The sequence below is a fragment of the Salpingoeca rosetta genome (genome assembly GCF_000188695.1).
Source record: "Salpingoeca rosetta unplaced genomic scaffold supercont1.14, whole genome shotgun sequence".
In the NCBI taxonomy this organism is placed as follows: Eukaryota; class Choanoflagellata; order Craspedida; family Salpingoecidae; genus Salpingoeca; species Salpingoeca rosetta.
Genome location: NW_004754920.1, coordinates 1,435,622 through 1,455,458, shown reverse-complemented (window position 1 = coordinate 1,455,458; position 19,837 = coordinate 1,435,622). Strand labels below are relative to the sequence as shown.

General features: G+C 54.7%; 6 protein-coding genes across 6 annotated transcripts in view; 2 read left to right on the top strand and 4 right to left on the bottom strand.

Annotated features, from left to right (window-relative positions):
* Positions 1 to 215, bottom strand: part of PTSG_06421 (uncharacterized protein) — a gene marked incomplete at its 5' end in the record, with an annotated part of 4,768 nt that extends 4,553 nt beyond the window's left edge. The window contains one exon of the mRNA XM_004993253.1: positions 187 to 215. Coding sequence (XP_004993310.1) covers positions 187 to 215 — 29 coding nt within the window. The remainder of the gene's footprint in view (positions 1 to 186) is intronic.
* A 251-nt stretch (positions 216 to 466) lies between these two features.
* PTSG_06420 (type 2A protein phosphatase-2) lies at positions 467 to 3,377 on the bottom strand. Its single transcript, XM_004993252.1, has 10 exons — positions 3,165 to 3,377; positions 2,931 to 2,982; positions 2,670 to 2,720; positions 2,434 to 2,535; positions 2,223 to 2,285; positions 2,044 to 2,099; positions 1,671 to 1,852; positions 1,318 to 1,388; positions 1,025 to 1,146; positions 467 to 728 (listed from the first exon to the last, which is right to left on the bottom strand). Exons 1-10 carry the CDS (start codon positions 3,260 to 3,262, stop codon positions 590 to 592), a joined length of 936 nt encoding a protein of 311 aa, XP_004993309.1. The 5' UTR covers positions 3,263 to 3,377; the 3' UTR covers positions 467 to 589.
* Positions 3,378 to 3,579: 202 nt separating this feature from the next.
* Positions 3,580 to 10,456, top strand: PTSG_06419 (uncharacterized protein; the record flags this gene model as incomplete). The annotated part of the gene is made up of 15 exons (XM_004993251.1): positions 3,580 to 3,793; positions 4,000 to 4,187; positions 5,692 to 5,785; positions 6,086 to 6,152; positions 6,348 to 6,417; positions 6,623 to 6,727; positions 6,929 to 7,034; positions 7,277 to 7,388; positions 7,652 to 7,757; positions 7,988 to 8,128; positions 8,380 to 8,471; positions 8,648 to 8,793; positions 8,997 to 9,116; positions 9,284 to 9,495; positions 9,764 to 10,456. 15 exons carry the CDS (start codon positions 3,580 to 3,582, stop codon positions 10,268 to 10,270), a joined length of 2,280 nt encoding a protein of 759 aa, XP_004993308.1. The 3' UTR covers positions 10,271 to 10,456.
* Positions 10,383 to 13,293, bottom strand: PTSG_06418 (zinc (Zn2)-Iron Permease). Its single transcript, XM_004993250.1, has 8 exons — positions 13,210 to 13,293; positions 12,883 to 13,031; positions 12,390 to 12,625; positions 11,968 to 12,119; positions 11,727 to 11,824; positions 11,455 to 11,525; positions 11,047 to 11,205; positions 10,383 to 10,729 (listed from the first exon to the last, which is right to left on the bottom strand). Exons 1-8 carry the CDS (start codon positions 13,268 to 13,270, stop codon positions 10,651 to 10,653), a joined length of 1,005 nt encoding a protein of 334 aa, XP_004993307.1. The 5' UTR covers positions 13,271 to 13,293; the 3' UTR covers positions 10,383 to 10,650.
* Positions 13,294 to 13,446: 153 nt separating this feature from the next.
* Positions 13,447 to 15,454, bottom strand: PTSG_06417 (uncharacterized protein; the record flags this gene model as incomplete). The annotated part of the gene is made up of 7 exons (XM_004993249.1): positions 13,447 to 13,574; positions 13,830 to 13,877; positions 14,020 to 14,085; positions 14,226 to 14,307; positions 14,527 to 14,591; positions 14,842 to 15,165; positions 15,382 to 15,454. 7 exons carry the CDS (start codon positions 15,452 to 15,454, stop codon positions 13,447 to 13,449), a joined length of 786 nt encoding a protein of 261 aa, XP_004993306.1.
* An 80-nt stretch (positions 15,455 to 15,534) lies between these two features.
* Positions 15,535 to 19,721, top strand: PTSG_06416 (uncharacterized protein). Its single transcript, XM_004993248.1, has 7 exons — positions 15,535 to 15,607; positions 16,039 to 16,113; positions 16,308 to 16,683; positions 16,987 to 17,157; positions 17,461 to 17,891; positions 18,097 to 18,180; positions 18,426 to 19,721. Exons 1-7 carry the CDS (start codon positions 15,581 to 15,583, stop codon positions 19,527 to 19,529), a joined length of 2,268 nt encoding a protein of 755 aa, XP_004993305.1. The 5' UTR covers positions 15,535 to 15,580; the 3' UTR covers positions 19,530 to 19,721.
* Positions 19,722 to 19,837: the final 116 nt, after the last annotated feature.

Genomic DNA, 19,837 nt, shown 5'->3' with positions numbered 1-19,837 from the left:
GCATCATCATCATCATCATCATCATCATCATCATCATCATCATCATCATCATCATCATCATCATCATCATCATCATCATCATCATCATCATCATCATCATCATCATCATCATCATCATCATCATCATCATCATCATCATCATCATCATCATCATCATCATCATCATCATCATGTTCGCTGGCTCACTCGTTGCTGGCAACGGGTGCATTGCTCATCTTTACACGTGCATTCCATCCTTCCCTTCGTCCCTTTCGTTCGCGCGTGTGCTGTTTCCAAGGCCCTTTGTGTCCCGTTTCGTCCCTGTCTCCATCACCATCATGCTTCTTCCGTTACGATTGCGCGCGCATGCGCGTGTGCTCTTTCTTTGTGTAATTTCTGCATTGAAGCTGATAGCCATTTACACATGTGATTGCACCCACAACACGAACAACGCCAACGGCAGTGCACCATAAGCAAACACGCCCACCACCACCACCACCACCACCACCACCACTACCACCGCCGCTTGCACCACATGTTGCAGCACCACCAGATAACAACAGTGCTCTCTCAACTCCAACCACCACTCATCACCGTGCTGGGTGTGGCGCTAGAGAAAGTAGTCTGGCGCTGCTGGGCGGGCCGGGTTGCCGCGCGTCTCTGCGGGCGCCTCGTTGAACATCTTGAACTGGTACCGCGGCGTCGCATCCAGCCCGCGGAACTCAAACAGACTCGCAACGTTCCCGCACCTTCGACAGCGGGAAGCGTGCGTGTGTACGTGTGCGTGTGTGTATTGAAAACGGGGGGAGGAGGGCAAGCGTAAGTTGGGTTTTATGTCAATGAGAGCAGTGGGGCAGCGAGGGAGGGAGGGAAGGAGGGCACATCAGTCATGCATGCACCGACAGACGGACAGACAGACAGACACACACACACACATAGACAGACACACACACACATAGACAGACACACAGACAGACACACACACAGACAGACACACAGACAGACACACACGCACGCAAGCACACACACAAGCAATGAGTGGTACCTGTAGCAGTAGTTCGGAGCGGACCAGATGGTGAGGACGCGCTTGTTGAAGTGCCACTTGAAGCCCTCCATCACCAGTTGGTGTGCGCGGCAGATCATCGCAATGTCGTTCTGGCTCGTAAACTGCACGCCAGATGCGCAGTCGGCCGGCAGTGGCAGGCGTGAGGCAGTGAGGGAGACAGACCAACAGAAGACAATGCAAAAGACAACCAAGGCAAACACAGACAAGCACAGATACTCGCATGCGCACACATCACGCCACGTCGCACGACGTCGCATCACATTGCATCGCACCTCATCGACGGCCTTTGAGCCGAAGAGGAAACCAGCGCCGCGAGGACTGACGCCCCAGTGGTCGAGCGATCCTGCACACGCCATGGGTACAGTGGATGAGGAAGGACAGCAGGTGGAGACACACAAACACACATACAGATACACACACATATACACACGCACACGCACACACACACCCACACCCACACCCACACCCACACCCACACCCACACACCCACACACACGCACACACACACACACACACACACACACACACACACACGCACACACACACACGCACACACACACACACACACACACACACACACACGCACACACACACACACGCACACACACACACGAGGGGTGCTGACCTTCTGGGTCGGACCAGAGGAGGTCGCACATAGGCCCCTGGTGCGGGACCTCGACCTTGCGATCAATGACGCGGATGCCGTCAATGGTGTGCAGTGACGGAGACAGGCCGCCGTGCACACACAGCACGCGGTTGTCAATCAGCGCACCGAGCGGCAGGTAGTCAAACACATCCGTGCACAGGCTGCAATGGGGTTGGGAGCACACTTAAGTGAGCCGCTGTCGTGTTGAAAAGCGATGTCACGTGATGCGGTCGCTCGCTTGCTCGTCCACCCGCCCAGCGTCACGCACGCCCTGTACACATGTGCGCCACGCAACTGCGAAACACAGCACAGCACGAAACAAGGCACGCCTCACAGCACGCCACAAACTCACTGCCAGACGTGTGCTGAGCCGTATTTCCGCAAACATTCGTCATAGAACCCATACACCTGCAGGCGAGGGCAAGCAGTCAGTCAGCGACCGCTGTCAGTCGGAGATGTCGGGGGATGCATCAACCAACGGCGTCATCCAATGCCACAATGCAGTGCCACACCACAGGCGCACCAACGCACCTGTGTAATTTGTCTGCTCTCGTGGTTGCCGCGAATGAGCATGATGCGATCGGGAAACCGGACCTGTCACACGGCGCGACCCACAACAACAGCGGTGAGACTGAGAGGCAGCGTAGACTTGCCATGTTCCAAACCAGCCGTACGCAACAGCGTTGCAGCATCACATGAGCTCCACCATCAATTGAACTCACGCACACACACAGGCACACACCTTCAACGCAAGGAGGAGGAGAAAAGTCTCCACGCTGTAGAAGCCACGATCGACGTAGTCGCCGAGAAAGAGGTATTGTCTGTGGGGAACATCGCCTCCGATCTGCAACACCATCGCCCAACACGTGTGAGTCAAGCGTGTAGGCCCATCGCCCACACTCGGCAGCCACACACATACACACACACACACACACACACACACACACACACACACACACACACACCATGCAGGCGCACCTCAAACAGCTCCATCAGGTCGTAGAATTGGCCGTGAATGTCGCCACATATCTGACACGCAATCAATGCGGCAGTGGCAGAGTGAGAAATCAGAACTGAATCAGTGGGCGCACGTGTATTGCGCCACGCCTCCCGCCTCCCGCCAAAACACAAACACACATGTGCCCAAAACAAAAAAAATACACACATACACATATACACACACAAGTACGCGAATACACACAAACACAAACACACACACACACACAAACACACACACACCGTGATTGGGCTGCTGAGACTGTGAACGTTGCCTTCCTCCATCAAGATGTCCCTGCCGTTGGTGTTGTCAACAAAGCGCAAATGAGCAGGTGAAAGGATGGGGTGCCGAGGGCAGCAAAGGCTTGTATTGGGGTCAACAAGAACGTTAGTCCCTAACATCAACAAGGCCACTGTTGTGGAGGCGCGAAAACCGAGCGGATGCGGCAAATGCGCTCGCATGCGTGCAGGACTAACCTTGCCATGATGCATAGTTGTTGGACTTGGTCCTCTGTGATCAGCTCGCATCGCCGCAGTTTGTCGATCTGTCTGTCCAGATCAGAGTAGCTGCTCATCTTGACTCTCGTGTGTGTGCAGTGAGTGTGTGCAGTGAGTGTGTGTGTGCAGCGAGTGTGTGTGCAGTGAGTGTGCGTGCACTGATGCGCGGCTGGGCAATGAGTGCTTGGCGAATGGTGTTCTGTTGTGTTGTGTTGCTGCAGGCTGTCCACTGCTTGTGTTGTTTGTCGTTCGCGCACGTTGCGGCTGCTTTCTCTCGTCCTTGCAGTTGGCGTTCAATGTCAATTTTGACTTTGAGGCGCAAACGCAATTTCGACTTTCCCACCACGTGTCTTGAGACAAGCACAAAAGGCAACAGGCAGGCAAGCAAGCAAAGATGGCTGGGGAGAAGCAGATGCACAAGAAGAAGGCCCACAATGGCAGTAGCAGCAGCAGCAGCAGCGGTGCTGGTGGTGCTGGTGGTGCTGGTGGTGCTGGTGGTGCTGGTAAGAGGAAGGACGGCAAGCACAGCAAGCGCAGCAGTGCTGGCCGCGATTCCACCAACCCAAGCAAGAAGTCCAAGAAGCCCACAGGGGCGCCGGCGCGGAAAAGTGCGTGAACATGAGACTTGCTTGATCGCGCGTGCCGCCATACGTGCAGTTTGACTGTACTTTGAGATCGTGGGTGGGGGTGTAGGTTTGTTTTGTCGAGCGATTGCTTGCTTGGTTGGCTGCACCGTTCGAACTCAGTCGTTGTTTTGCTGTCATTCGATTCGCGTATTCATTGTCCCTTGTTCCCCTTTGTGTTGCCTTGACAGTCGCCAGCACACACAAGGAGCAGAAGGAGCTGAGGAAGCAGCGCAAGACAGAGAGCAACCCTAACTTCACCATGCTCACAGAAGTCAAGACGTTGTGGGAGAAGGCGCGTCTCAGGCAGCTCCCAGTTCAGGAACGGCAGAAGTACATTAGTCAGATCATGGAGCTCGCACGCGGCAAATTCATCGAGGTACGTCTGTTGGACACGATGTGCAACAAGACACACGGAAACACACGATGCGTAAACAACACACACGCGCACATCTGCGCATCTCTCCTCCCCTTTGTTTGTCTTTCCTTGTCTTTCCTGTCTCTCTCTCTCTCTCTCTCTCTCTCTCTCTCTCTCTCTCTCTCTGTTGGCGTTCAATGTCAATTTTGACTTTGAGGCGCAAACGCAATTTCGACTTTCCCACCACGTGTCTTGAGACAAGCACAAAAGGCAACAGGCAGGCAAGCAAGCAAAGATGGCTGGGGAGAAGCAGATGCACAAGAAGAAGGCCCACAATGGCAGTAGCAGCAGCAGCAGCAGCGGTGCTGGTGGTGCTGGTGGTGCTGGTGGTGCTGGTGGTGCTGGTAAGAGGAAGGACGGCAAGCACAGCAAGCGCAGCAGTGCTGGCCGCGATTCCACCAACCCAAGCAAGAAGTCCAAGAAGCCCACAGGGGCGCCGGCGCGGAAAAGTGCGTGAACATGAGACTTGCTTGATCGCGCGTGCCGCCATACGTGCAGTTTGACTGTACTTTGAGATCGTGGGTGGGGGTGTAGGTTTGTTTTGTCGAGCGATTGCTTGCTTGGTTGGCTGCACCGTTCGAACTCAGTCGTTGTTTTGCTGTCATTCGATTCGCGTATTCATTGTCCCTTGTTCCCCTTTGTGTTGCCTTGACAGTCGCCAGCACACACAAGGAGCAGAAGGAGCTGAGGAAGCAGCGCAAGACAGAGAGCAACCCTAACTTCACCATGCTCACAGAAGTCAAGACGTTGTGGGAGAAGGCGCGTCTCAGGCAGCTCCCAGTTCAGGAACGGCAGAAGTACATTAGTCAGATCATGGAGCTCGCACGCGGCAAGTTCATCGAGGTACGTCTGTTGGACACGATGTGCAAACAAGACACACGCAAACACACGATGCGTAAACAACACACACGCGCACATCTGCGCATCTCTTCCCCCTTTGTTTGTCTTTTCCTTGTCTTTCCTGTCTCTCTCTCTCTCGCTGTCTGTCTCTCTGTCTGTCTCTCTCTCTCTCGCTGTCTGTCTCTCTGTCTGTCTGTCTCTCTCTCTCTGTCTGTCTCTCTCTGTCTCTCTGTCTCTGTCTCTCTGTCTCTGTCTCTCTCTCTCTCTCTCTCTCTCTCTCTCTCTCTCTCTCTCTCTCTCTCTCTCTCTCTCTCTCTCTCTCTCTCTCCCTCTCCTCTCTCCTTTCCCTTGCCTCTCTCCTTGCCATGGCTGGTGATGATTGCATGTGCGATGCGTTACTCCAATGCGTCTTCATTTTGACGCACATGCGGAGATCAACCACATGTACAAAACGGAATTCTGCAATACTGAAGCCTTGGTGTTCAATATCTAGCCTGAGAAGGCTTGCGCGCCCACTCTCCCTGAGTGGTCCCGCGGTGATCCTTTTGCATCATCCCTCATGCCCAACCATTACCTCTCTGTTGTCTTCTGCGCTCTCGCCCGTGCACTCGCCGCCACAAATCAGGTCGCGTGCCAGCACGATGCAGCGCGTGTGATCCAGTCTGTCTTCAAGTATGGCAACGAGGAGCAGCGCCAGGCCATCTTCGACGAGCTCAAGGGTAAGGGGCATGTATGTGCGTGTTGGTTGTTTGTGGCTCGTGTGCGTATGTGTCTGTCTGTCTGTGGGTGTCTATTTGTGCCTGTCTGTCTGTTTGTCTGTTTGTGTTTCTGTTTGTGCCTGTCTGCCTGTCTGTCTGTCTGTGGCCATGCTGATGCAATCTTATTCGAAACGTGTTTGAGGAGGAGGCTATGGAAACCCTCGCAGGCCTTGTGTGAGTTTCGTATGAATGTTTGCTGTGCCAAGTTCTCACCTTCTTCCTCCGTCCCAATACTGCGGTTGACTGTGTGTACGCGTGCAGATCAGGTCATTCGCCTCAGCAAGATCAAGTACTCGAGCTTTACCGTCCTCTCCATGCTCAGACACGGGTGAGACAACGCCTCACGGGCTCTGGGCTGGACGCCCTGCACATGCTTGTGTGTGTGTGTGTGTGTGTTTGTGCGTCAAGCGGTACACGTGCTTCTTTCATGGATGTGTTCTTGCTTTCACTCTCACTCTCACTCTCACTCACATACACACGCATACGCATACGCACAAACACACACGCGTCACACGCGTACCAGAACACGGAAGCAGCGCGATCACATCATTGAACAGTTTTACGGGCATGTGCGCAAGCTCATCCGCCAGCGCGTACGTCACCCCACAAGTCCACCACGAGGCTCTCCACACGATCACACGCCACTCATTCTCGCGTCAATGCACGTGTCTGTCTTCCCATCACATGGCCTGACTCGTTGAGCAAGGGCACTTCTCAACACATCCGCACCCAGCTCTCGTGCTCACCTTTCCACCCACTCCTGTGTATACATGTGTGTGTGTGTGTGTGTGTGTGCAGGTGCCTGGTGCGGTGCTGGCCACGGCGTACATCGACTTTGCCTCCGCCCGCCAGAAGGCCGCACTGCTGCAGGAATTCTACGGTCCGCACTTTGTCCTCTTCAACGTGAGTCGATCCAAGCCGATGGTGGTGTCGTCGTGTGGATTTGGTGAAGCACGGCAACGAGCCACAACAGCTTTGTTGTGTTGGTGTCATGCTTTTGCTTCCTTGCTACCCGCGCCAACAACGCACCCAACAGTGCCCCTGCCATCCACCCTTCTCACCCCCCGCCCATTCTCTCAATCACATGTGTGTGTGTGTGTGCAGATGAATGGGAAGAAGACGCTGGGCGACTTTCTCGAGGCGCAGCCGGACAAGCAGTCGTTCGTCATCAAGCGCATGAAGGACACTCTGGTGCCGCTCATGGGCAAGGGTCAGTTCCCCCCGCTGATACGCATGAGGAGGGAGGAATATGTCGGACTAGCGAACAGTGTGTGTGTGTGTGTTGTGTTGTGTGTGTGATTTGCGTTTGCATGTGTATGCGAGCCCCATCCGTGTGTGTGTGCGTGTGCGTGCGTATGTATCCATGTTCACGTATTTGCTCACGACACCTGCTGTAACTGCAACCCCCCCGCTCTTCGCTTGTGCTGCCCTTCACCTTCACCTTGGCTGCAGGCATCTGCGCGCATCACATTGTGCACCACGTGCTGCTGGACTTTCTTCGTTACGCGCCCGAGGCCGACAGGAACGAGCTCATCGACATGGTCAAGGAGCTCATTGTCGAAATGTGAGTCAATGAGTGTGTGTGTGTGTGCGTGTGTGCGTGTGCGTGTGTGTGTGTGTGTGCGTGTGTGTGTGTGTGTGCGTGTGTTTGTGTGTGTGTACGAGAGCGCATCCGTGTACTTAGTGGAAGCGGTCTTGCCGCCCACGCCCTTCCCCCCCCCCCAAAAAAAAAAACACGCACATCATCACGTGTCTTTGTTCTATGCCCTCATGACCTCATTTGTGTATTTCCAACTTGACTATGCAATCGCATTGCACACCTTCCAGGCTGCACACGAAGGAGGGCAGCCAGTTGTCACTGCTTGTGCTCAAGCACACAAATGCAAAGGACCGCAAGGTCATTCTTCGTTCCTTCAAACCTTACGTCGACAAGGTGTGTGTGTGTGAGTGTGTGTGCGTGTGCGTGTGCGCACGCGCGTGTGTGCAATTCAACGCTGGCTTGGTGGCGTCGCGCTTTTGTTTTCTTTGGTTCAGAGTACACGCTCACTCACTCGCACACCACAACACACCACACGCTTGTTTGTGCATCGCACCACACGCGCATGCATGTAAATCCCCTATTCTCACTCACTCGCGCCTGCGCACGCACACTCGCGACCACAGATTGCCAAGGAGGAGTACGGGCACATGGTGCTGATGGGGGTGTTTGACCTTGTTGATGACACGGTGCTGGTGAAGAAGCAGATTGTGCAGCCACTCGCGGCCAGCATCGATGAAATCGCCATGGACCCCTTTGGCAGGAAGGTCAGAAAACACACACACACGCACACACACACACACACACACACACACACGCGCGCGCGCGCGCACACACACACACACACACACACGCACACACACGCACACACACACACACACACACACACACACACACACCGTGTGTCCACAATCTGTTGCACACTTCCGTGGCTTGAATGCTGTCGTCATGCCAACCCACACACACCCTTCCTTGTTTCATACTCTGCGCCCCCCCCCCTTATCCACGCGATGCCCAGGTGCTGCTGTACCTGACTGCCCACCGCTCGCCGCTGTATTTCCCGCCAGCAACGCTCAAGATCATGCAGGAGCTCGACGACAGTCCGTTCAGGTGCGTTGCCAACCAGTCCACGGTGGGGCATTGACGACACAGGTTGACGGGATGGCGATGAGGATGCAGGGTGCCTCTCCGCCTCTCGCGCCTTCGCCATCACCAGCGCCATTGGCCTCATCATCATTAACGCCACTGCTGCTTCTGCCATTGCGTCTCCCCCACCACCACCACAGCAAGAAAGATCCGTCGATGCGCCGTGCTGAGCTGCTGAAGATGGTGTCGTCGACACTGGTGAAGGTTGTCGCTGCCCACGGTCCCGCCCTCGCCCGCATGGGCCAGACAGGCCTCCTCGTCGTCGAAATCCTCTCGCAGTGCAAGGGTGCGTATGCGCGCGCATGTTGCGTTGCATCGTGTGTGCTTGCTTGTGTGTGTGTGTGTGTGTGTTTGCTTGCTTGCTTGCTTGCTTGTTCTTGTGTTTGTGCTTGGATTCGTGCGGTTACATTTGGTGCTTGGTTGCACGTGCGGCTTCGGCCCAGTCCTCACACCTTGCTCTCAAACCTCGCTTCCCTATCCAACTGTCAGGCGACAAAACTGCGGCATATGAGGCGATTGTCGCCGACGCCGTGAAGAAGGAGGACCCCATCTTTGAGCACGCGTGCGGACACAAAATCCTCAAGAAGCTTGCTCACGTCGTGGACAACGGTATGCACACACAAAAGAGCGCTAAAAGTCGTGGCTTTGGTGTTGCATGTTGTTCTTTGATATGTTTGATATGCATTTGTGTTTCACCATGCTTTCCCGCGACCACGCTTACGTGTGCGTATCTGCCGCTTCACGCCACCAACCCTCCCCCCCCCCCACAAACGCAGACACGCCCAAGTCGTTTGCGGCCACGCTGATGAGCGCCATTGACGAGAAGAACAAAGTGGAGGCGATGATGGCGTGCAACCGGGGCGCGTTTGTGCTGCTGAGTTTGGTGGAGAGCGGAGAGAAGTGCAGCACGCTGGCTGCAGAGGTGCGCTCGCTCGTGCCGCAGCTCGCCGAGGACGACCTCTCTCCTGGCGTCAAGCTCTTGCTTCAGGTGCGCTCAAAGGGAGACGCGGCAGTGACGGTGTTTTGCGTGTGTGTGTGTGGGGGGGGGGGTTGACATAACTTGTGTGCGGGCGTGAGCACGCTTTGCTTACATGTGTGTGTATCAGTGTGCGATATCTTTTGATTGTTGTTGAAGTGGTTCATTGCGTTGTGTGTGTGTGTGGGGGGGGGGTGTGGGTGTGGGTGTGGTTCATTGCGTTTGTACTCTTTTGTGTGGTTACTCGCCGACTGCTCACGGTGGTACGACTTGATGGCAGGCGCTGGACGAGCTGAAGGACGGGCGATTCCCCGGCGGCGAGCTGGCGGGCGGCGCAGCAATGGGGGAGGATGATGATGAGGAGGAGGAGGAAGAGGAGGATGAGGAAGAGGGTGAAGAGAAGGGTGACGATGAGGAAGAGGAAGAGGGTGAAGAGAATGAGGAGGAGGAGAATGAGGAGGAGGAGGATGATGAGGAGGATGAGGATGAGGAGGAACAACAGCAAGAGGAGGATGAGGAGGAACAACAGCAAGAGGAGGATGAGGATGCAGCGATGGACGAGGAAGAGGAAGAGCCGGCCAAGGAAGAGGAGGAGGAAGAGGAGGAGAAGCCCGAGACGCCCAAGCGGCGTGTGACGCGGAGCGTGGCTGCCACACCGATGAGCACACGGCGGCGGCGAACACGGGAGGTGACGCCGCCAAAGGTGAACACAAACGAGCTCTCACCACTGCAGACGCGTGCAAGCAGACGTCGCTCCCTCGCCCGCAAGACGCCGAAGAAGACGTGAGGCCGCACTGTGGTGCCGTTGTCATAGAGCTTCTTCGTCGTGATGATGGGGATGGCTGGCGGTGGTGTTCTGTGGCATATGCCGTCGCCTGAGGGATGGGGGCACGCGAACGTGTTGCTGTTGTTGTTTACTTTTCGAGACAAAGAAGTAAATTGCTGATGTACACGAACCTCAGCCACAGTCAAACATGTTGCACAGACACGCGCGTGGAGGGAGACGTGAACTGTATGTAACCAAGAAAGCAAAACAGCGTGCGCTGTTGAGTGAAAGAAGCAGGCAAACCAGAAGATATGTACAATCAAATCCACAAACACAGACAAACACGGGCAAACTCGAACACTGCGTCAAAGCCGCCACCATCATGGCCGGCATCGTCAGCATCAGCCGAGGGCGACATCTAGGGACATCATGACGACAAACCCGACCATCGCCGACCAGTTGGCAAACGTGGCGTTGGGCCTGAGGTCGTGTGAGTGGAGGGCGAGGCGGTCCAGGTAGGGGAGAATGAATGATGCGCAACAAGTACTTCACACATAAACACAGCATAAGGACAACGCAACACCACTTCACCGCACAAACAAACAAACAAACACAAAAGCACACACACACACACACGCACAAACTCACACAAACTCACACACACACACACACACAAGCATACACAAACTCACACACACACAAGCATACACAAGCACACACACACACACAACCTCACACAACCTCACACACACACACGCACACAAAAGCACCAATACAGCAGCGGCACAGCAACTGACCCTGCGCAGACTTCAGGAACAATGTCGTCAAGGACAACGTAGATCATGGCGCCGGCAGCAAACGCGAGCGCAAACGGGAGCGCGGGCTCAGCGATGCCCACAAACACGCAACCAAGCACCCCGGCAACAGGCTCAACCATCCCAGACAGCTGGCCGTACCTGCAGAACGTGACGGGAACAGCGTGGGCGTAAGGATTCGCGAAGGTGAACGCACGCATACGCATACGCACAAGCATACACATACAAGCACACACACGAGCATATACACACAATCATACACACACACAAGCATACACACACAAGCATATACAAGCACACACATGCAAGCACAAGCATATACAAGCACACACATGCATGCACAAGCACACACGCACGCACAAGCATACACACACACATGCACGCACGCACCAGAAGCTGCGCCACTTTGAGAACCCGGCGCGGTGCAGCGGAAGCGAGACGGCGATGCCTTCAGGAAAGTTCTGCAATCACACACATGAACCGATAACAGCACCACGCCACGCGGAATGGGTATGGTGACGGGTGAGTGCAAGGAATTTCACGCTCACGACGCGCACGTGGCATGCGCCATGATTGAACTACTGCTTGCCATCCTCGCTTTGCGTGCCACTCCTTGCAACTCTATTTCCCCCAGCAGCACCATCACGCCACAGCAGCAGCACCTGGATTGCGATGCCGACAGCGAGGGCCCAGGCGCCGGCAAAGGTGGCGGAGGGCGAGCGACCAATGGAGCCAAACCCAACCCCAACAGCAAGGCCCTCTGCTCAGGCACCAGCAGAAGGTGGTGGTGGTGGTGATGATGATGTGTACAGCGCAGCGGGTGAGAATAACGAGCAAGGCGAATGGGTGCGGCCAACAATGTCTGCGCGCACATGCGCACGTGTGCACATGAACCCAACTGACCCGGGATGTTGTGGACAGTGACGGCGATGGCGAGAAGCAGTGTGCGGCGCCACCGCTTTGCGGGCGAGGACAGCACGTGTGCACCATCTGCTGTGGCTGCTGTGCCTCCCTCCCCAGACCCATGAGCTTCATCTGCTTGCGATTCCATCAAGCTGTGTGTGTGTGTGAGTGTGTATGTGTGAGTGTGTGTGTGTGAGTGTGTGCGTGTATGTATGTGAGTGTGTGAGTGTGTGTGAGTGTGTGCGTATGTGTGTGTGTTTGTATGTATGTATGTGTGTATGTGTGTAAAAGTGAGGTGGTGTGCGCGTTGAAATTGGTGAGTATTGCCCGAACTGAGGGCTGCAAAGGACTCCGGTAATGAAAGGGGCCAGATCCACAAACCAAGGCACATAGAAGAACGCAGATACCACGCACAGACGCACTCTGCCTTGCTCATGTAGCGCTGGCGCATGGCTTTGCCTTCCGATGGGTTTTTGCGAGCAGACGACGCGGTACCAGACTGCCTGCGGTTCCCACCTTGGCCCATACTCGACGCGCCATCGTCGTCCTTCTTGTTCTCGTCCGCCAGCATGAACAGGTCCGCTGGGAACAGCTTATCTGCAATGTACACAAACCATGCGCCAAACAGGAAACCCACAGCCGCCGGCACAAAGGACCACTGTCATGCGAATGCACGTGTATCAATGTCCATGTGTGTATGTTCGTGTGTGTGTGTGAGAGTGTGGGAGTGTGAGAGTGGATGCCAAGGTAAACGTTAAGAAGCGCGAATGCATGCATGTGGACAAGCAACGAAAGCACCAGCACACACAATCACACACAAGCACTTACACACATGTACAAACAAGACACACAATCACACACACACACAAGCACACAAGCACGCACATGCAAACACGCACACACACACAAACGCACCACGCCGTAGGCGCCAGATGTGTCGGCAATCTCGATGGCAGGGGCAAGGAGAGACCAGTACGATGCCGCCAGCATCACGCCAGCGGCAAACCCAAGGCAACCATCCAGAAACTTTTGTGACGGCTGCGCGAAGAACACGACCGCGGCACCTACGAACAAGGACAACGCATTCATTCATGGTAACCTTATTTAGTGCGCTGAGTGGTTGTTGGTGGTGGTGACCACTGCCAGGATCGCCTCATCAACACGCAGCCAAGCACACCAATCACCACACACACCAAAGCTACAACAACCAAGCAAGCAAACCACCACCCACATTCCTCTCACCCAGCGCCGTAACCGCCCAAGTCGTCAGCGTTCCCGCAAACGCGGCCAGAAGATTTTCCATGACTTCCTTTAATGTTCGTCAACAGTCAAGTGTTTGTGTGATTGCTTGCTCTCTCTCTCTCTGTCTCCCTCTCTCACTCACTCTGTCTGTCTGTCTCTCTGTCTGTGTCTGTCTGTCTCTCTGCTTCTCTCTATGCACTCTGTGCGTGTTGCCTCACGCCGACACAGTGCAACATCTCAATTGTCGCCGTCGCTGTCGTCGTCATCAGTGTTGCCGCTGAGCTGCGCCACGGCCTTGTCGACGTGCGGCATTAGCGTGCACAGCCGCTTCCACACGGCATCGGACAGCGTGGCGCCTTTGCGGGCTGCAGCGTGGTCGAGGATGTGGTGCAAAAGGAGGTAGAAGGGGGACGGTGAGCTGAACAAGGCGGGGAGAATGAAAGCACAGGTCGCACAAGGCAGCAGCAGCAGCGGCAATGGCAACAGCGACGACAACAAGGAGGTGTCTGTGAGCACTGCAAGCCTCGGTCTTGCAACCTCACCTGCAGGGTCCAAAAGTACACAGACACAAGCAAGCACATACCACACGCGTGCGCGCACATACACAGTGCATCACTCACTTGGTTTGATTTCGCCCGCCTTGTCTTCATAATGCTCCCGCACATCGACTGCAAGACGTGCATGTGTGCATGTGTGTGTATGTGTGTGTGTGTTTAGAAATTGGTCGCTCGGGCAATGCAAGACATTCAAATGACAACGTTCACACCACGTGTACACTTGCAACACACACACACATCTGTTGTGACTTACAGAAGCTCTTTCCCTTGTACGAGCGAAGGCTGAGCCGTTTCTGGCCCTTCCATGTCTTTCCCAACTCTGCCACACATGATTACAACCAACATGAGTTGGAATAAATGACCAGTGGCTCATGCAAAGTTGGCCAAGCAGCACGTGCACACACTGACACACACACTCTCTCGTGCACATACACTATGCACTTGCCCACACACGTGCACCTGTGACAAAGTCAAAGTTCTGCTTTTCAAACGCCTCTGTCGCCGTCTTTGCGTTCTTCACCAGCGACTTCCACTCGGGAGCCTGTGCACCAGTCACGCAGAAACCAAAGAAGGCAAGCAGTAGGGTTGTGAATTTGCTCGTGTGTGTGTGTGCGTGCGTGTGTGTATGTGCGTGTGTGCGTGTGTGTTTGTGCGTGTGTGCGTGTGTGTGTGTATGTGCGTGTGAGTGTGTATTTGTACACGTTTGAGCTTGGGCGATTGTGCAACTCATGCAGTACCAAACACACACACGCTTTGCCACCTTGAGCGAGACGCCTTTGCCAGGTAAGGTCTTGCCGTCCTTCTCATACCACTCTCTCAGTCCAACTGCAGATTTGTGCAGTGAACAGCAAACGGCCAGCGCAGCACGCCAAAGCGTAAGCGCAGTCATGTCATAAACACTCCCGTATCCACAGAGCGAGAAATAAACACACACAAACGCACACAGGCACACACACAGACAGGCACACACAAACGCACACAGGCACACACACACACACATAAACACACACACAAACACAAACACAAACACAAACACACACACACACACACCGCGCGCGCACAATGTACGACTCACCGAGAACATTGCCCTTGAAGACGGTGACGGAGACACGACGCTTTGCGTCGAGAGAAAAGTGGAGCCCGCCTTCCGCATCCTTTGTGGGCTGGATGCTTTCCTGGTCTGGCTTCTTCGGACTTGCCTGCGCACTGGCATTGCTGCTGCTCGAGTTGCTGCTGGACGAGGATGACGAGATGATCTCGCTGTGCTTCTGCTTGGTCTTCTTCTTGTTGTCCTTCGTCTTCTTCTTCTCTGTTGAAGATGTGTTCGCTGATGAAGCAGAGGAGCTGGATGCGCCCAGCAGCGCCTCAATCTTTGCCCGCTTCGCTTCAGGCACCTCATCTGATGCCAAACGTTGTGCAACATCAGGGTTGGCTTACAAAGTGGCACACAAATCCGCACACACACACACACACACACACACACACACAAACTATCGTTCCCGACCGCGTACACGCGCACACACACACACACACAAATTATCGTCCACAAACGCGTACATGTGTACACACGCACACACACACATGCACACATGCACATATGCGCGCGCTCACTTACCAAGCACGTCGCGCAGGCATTGCCGCAGCTGCTTGTTCTCCTCCACCAACGCCTGGTTCTTGTCGTCGCTCATGGTCAGAACGTGTCCGGTCCAAACAACGCAGTGGCGGTCGGGGATGAATTCTATGTGTGCCATCAACATTTTTCGTGTCTGCCTTTCCCGCGTGTTTTCAAACAGACAGCAACAAGCACGAAGAGCATGTCGGCGTGGGACTTCTACACCCCGGTGAGACCTGCACACCTCCCTCGTCTCCCTTGCTTGTCGACTGCACGACTGAACGGGTGGGAAGGTGGAAAGGGAATGTGGAAAGGCGGTTGAATGGGGGAAGGGGAAGACACTGAACTGACGAGGGAGGGCGTCGCTTTGCGTGGCTTTTAGCGCATGCAGCGTGTGGCATGCGTCAGCGTGTGATGCTAGAAGCAGAACACGCGCGCACTTTTGCTCACACACCGTTACACGCACGCGCGCGCTTTTGCACACACACACACACACACACACACACACACACACACACACACACACACACACACACACACACACACACACACACACACACACACACACACACACACACACACACACACACACACACACACACACACACACACACACACACACACGCACACACGCACACGCACACACAAACACACAACAAGGGTGATTCGTCCGATGACAGCACGGAAGCGTCCCAAGATGTCCCTGTAGTCTACACAACCCTGCCGCCAAACGAGGTGAGTGTCCTTTCTTTGTCTGTCTGCGTGTCTGTCTTGTCTGTGGCTGTGTCTGAATGTGTGTGTGTTCTTGGAAAGTGGCATTATTGCCCACAAATGCCGTCAACATGCACACCACAGTGCTCTCCCCTTCTCACTTGTACACACCTGCTGCATATCTTGTTCAACCCACTTCTTCTTCCCCTTCCGATAAGGTTGGCGTTCTTGCGCGCGCATATTTGCAAGCAGCAACAGCAGCGTACACGAGCCTTCTGGAGGGCACCCAGCAAGACGCCAATTCACAATACCACGCCTTTGCCGAGAAGATCCGAACAATTGCCACCAAGAATGGGATTGAAGTTCTTCCAGTGTGGCGTGCCCCCCAGAAACCTGCCACAAGGGCATACCTCCACAACATGATGGAGGTGTCTTTCACGGAAGACATCAAGACCCTACTGCAGGAAATCCGCAGTGTGTTCGACATCAAGAAGACGGTGACCTTCGACGAGGCCGAAAGCTTCCTGCGTCGCCTTGACAATTTCGCACGCAAAGGACCAGCCGAGCACAAAGAGCTGGGGCAGTTTCGACAAGGTGCGCTGACCTTGTCCTTGCTGCTTGGTGGTGTGTCTTACATGTGTGGCTGAGTGAACAACTGTACCGTTGTGCGTGTGTATGTGTGTGTCTGTGTTTGTGTGGGTGGGTGTGTGTGCGTGTGGGTGGGTTGGGGGGTGTGCGTGTGCGCATCAGTGTTGTTCCAATAGTTGCTGCGCGTGAGCACTCTGTCTGTGTGACGTCGGCGTGGAAGAGAACGTGCAACAGCGACGTTTCAGTCTGACTAACGCGCTGCCGGCGCATTGTTGGAACTCATTCTGGCTGCTCATGTGCATCATGCAGAGTTGCAGTCGAGTGTAGACCCCTGCAATGCTGCCAAGGAGAAGAAGAAGGGCAGGGATGTTGCCCACAGAACGGTCTATGCGCAGCCGTTCTCGGCCGAGCTTCTCTGCCCTGATTGGCACCTGCACAACGAGTGGTTGAAAACGATCAATCGCAAGGACAAACACAAAAGTACGACCACTGTCGAGGATGCGCATGTGACACGTGTGTTGGTGCTGTCGAATGTGTTGATGTAGGAGCTGCTTTTGAAGGACCGTATCTCTATATCTTGCTCACACATGCACACTGATGCACACACTCACTCACACACTCACACACTCACTCACTCACACACACACACACTCACACACACACACACTCACTCGCTCACACACTCATTCACTCACTCACTCACTCACACACTCATTCACTCACTCACTCACTCACTCACTCATTCACTCACAAACCAATGCGCTCTGCACGGCTGCACTGCAGGCTTTTGTGGCGTGTTTCGTAAGGCAGAGACGCGATTCAACGACCGCATGAGCGTGGCCCTGATTAGGGCGTGTGCGGGCGCAGCAGTGAACGTCAAGAGTCACTCGTCGTTTGAGGCCGACCCCACTGTTGTCGTTCACCACGCTGTGCGTCTCAACTCGAACGTTGACTGCTACCCGCTGTTGATTGATCTCAAGACCCGCGACAGCCGGCGGACACAGGATACTGCCAAGGCGCAGGTGCTGGAGTACGCAGCAAAGGCCATCAAGTCCGCAGGCCCGGAATGGCGTCAGTTGAAAGGGTATTTGTTTCCCTTTGCCATCACCGTCTGCATGTATGATGTGTCCGTGTACGCGTGCACGCTGGGCGAGGAGATGCACGGTGGCGAGGCCTTTCCCAGCGTCCTCTACACAAAACTTGGCGACACTGACGTGAGTTGCCATCGCATGTGCGAACAGTGAAGGAGGATATTTGCATTGTGCGTCTGTGCATTGTGTGTGTGTGTGTGTTTGTGTGTTGCCACACATGATCCTGCACGTGTGCATGTGTTGTTGCTGTCGACTGGCCGTTGCCTTGTATACTGCTAATTGTCGTTGGACCTGCGCTCACATTGGTTTTCTGTGCTGTGGACTTTAGTTGGAGAAACTCGGGCATGTCATTGAGTGGCTGGTCGACGAAGAGCACATGGCGCATTACGAGAAGATTTCCGCCATTGCCCAGGTAGCCGTCGCAGGCGTGATTTGATGCCCACTTACTCCCTTGCTTGTCTTCTTGTCTTCTTGCTGTCTTGCTCGCTTGCTTGCTGTCTTGGTATTCCGTCATCATCACATACCTCGTGGTTTCCTCGTGCACCTTTTTTCTTTCGCTCAACAACCAACGATGCCACACACACACACACACACACACACACACACACACACACACACACACACACACACACACACATGACACACACACACACACAGGGACGCGAGGACCCTTCTCCCTCAACCCCAGCACTTGCACCCGGGATGACAACAACAACTGCTGACGTTTCGGACACGTCTTCCACGACAACCACCAGCACCACCACCGCCACTAACACCAGCGACAAGGAAGAAGCAGCCCAGTCAGGGTCCACGCCACAGCAGCAGGCTGTCAGCGCTAAGCGCAGCACGAAGACAGCATCAGGGTCCGAGAACACGACGGCGGCCACCAAGACTGACACAGCAGACAGCAGCAAGAAGGACAAGCGTCAGCGTGCAGGCACCAAAGGAGCAAGGGCCAGGTCTGCCAAAGTTGCCACGAGATACGAGATGTGCGTCTACAAAGGCGGTGAAGATACAGCAGTGGTTGCAATGGTGAACGGCAAGATGCTGAAGGTGTGCAGCGGCCACGGCATTTTTGTTTATGAGACGTTTGACAGAAAACTGGAGGCTGCCAGGAAAGCAAAGGCTGCTATGGGGTTGAGTGTGACCAGCGAAGAGGAGGATGCCATAGCAGACGCGGCTGCCAGGGAACTGGAGGCAGACAACGAGCTGCAAGCCTGGCAACTGCTCTATCCAGGCGAGAAGGTGGAAGTGCACCAGCGGTCGCGCCCCGTCCTTGCTTTTCCCCATTTGGCGCCGACCGAAAAAGGCACGGGCATCAAGGGCATGGACGCGCTGACAGCCGCTGCGGAATACCTCCTTGTGTTGTCGAAGAACGGTCTGTGTCACATGGACATCCGCTCGCACAACATCCTGCCCAACGGCTGCATCGTGGACTTTGGTCTCATGTGCGAACCTGATGAACAGCTTCCTGAGTCCTACTTCACGCGGCTGCGGGAGCGCCCCCGGCGTGTGCTGCATCATCACGACCCAGAAACCATAACTCTGGACGTGGTTCTGGACTGGGAGTCGCTGCTGTTTGCCTACGTGTTCTCGCCTGGCACTGTCTCCAAAGCCATGCTCCGGTTGCTTGAGGGCAAGGCGATTCTGCTGCAGTGGCTTGCAGACAAGCGGGCTGAGCTCTTGGACAACGACAACGACAAGGAGACAGCAGAGCTGCTGCACAAGATTATGCAGCACGTTGCTCGCGTGTACTTCTGAACTTGACGTGTGATTTGCATGGTAGACTTGTGTGGGTACTTGTACGTGTGTTTGTATTATTATTGTGGTGGTGGTGGTGGTGGTAGGTGTGTGTTGTCTGTCGCGCACCGAGACATGTTGATTATGGTTAATTCCTATGGCTGCTTCCTAGTTGAGCAATGGCGTGATGTACTTGCGACGAATACATTGGACTACATCAATCAATGAGGCAGCAATAAACACACACACACACGACACACACACACACACACACACACACACACACACACACACACACACACACACACACACACACACACACACACACA

Excerpts from the sequence above, each read along its gene's own strand:
- PTSG_06418 (XM_004993250.1), bottom strand. The coding sequence starts at position 13,270 with ATGGAAAATCTTCTGGCCGCGTTTGCGGGAACGCTGACGACTTGGGCG. Across the intron at positions 12,120-12,389 it reads CGCTACATGAGCAAGGCAGA|CTTGATGGAATCGCAAGCAG; the intron begins GTGCGTCTGTGC and ends ACACACACACAG. Across the intron at positions 10,730-11,046 it reads GTTCCTGAAGTCTGCGCAGG|GCCCAACGCCACGTTTGCCA; the intron begins GTCAGTTGCTGT and ends ACACGACCTCAG.
- PTSG_06416 (XM_004993248.1), top strand. The coding sequence starts at position 15,581 with ATGTCGGCGTGGGACTTCTACACCCCG. Across the intron at positions 16,684-16,986 it reads GCTGGGGCAGTTTCGACAAG|AGTTGCAGTCGAGTGTAGAC; the intron begins GTGCGCTGACCT and ends TGCATCATGCAG. Across the intron at positions 17,892-18,096 it reads CAAAACTTGGCGACACTGAC|TTGGAGAAACTCGGGCATGT; the intron begins GTGAGTTGCCAT and ends TGTGGACTTTAG.
- PTSG_06420 (XM_004993252.1), bottom strand. The coding sequence starts at position 3,262 with ATGAGCAGCTACTCTGATCTGGACAGACAGATCGACAAACTGCGGCGA. Across the intron at positions 2,721-2,930 it reads GTCTCAGCAGCCCAATCACG|ATATGTGGCGACATTCACGG; the intron begins GTGTGTGTGTGT and ends ATTGCGTGTCAG. Across the intron at positions 729-1,024 it reads GCTCCGAACTACTGCTACAG|GTGCGGGAACGTTGCGAGTC; the intron begins GTACCACTCATT and ends CCGCTGTCGAAG.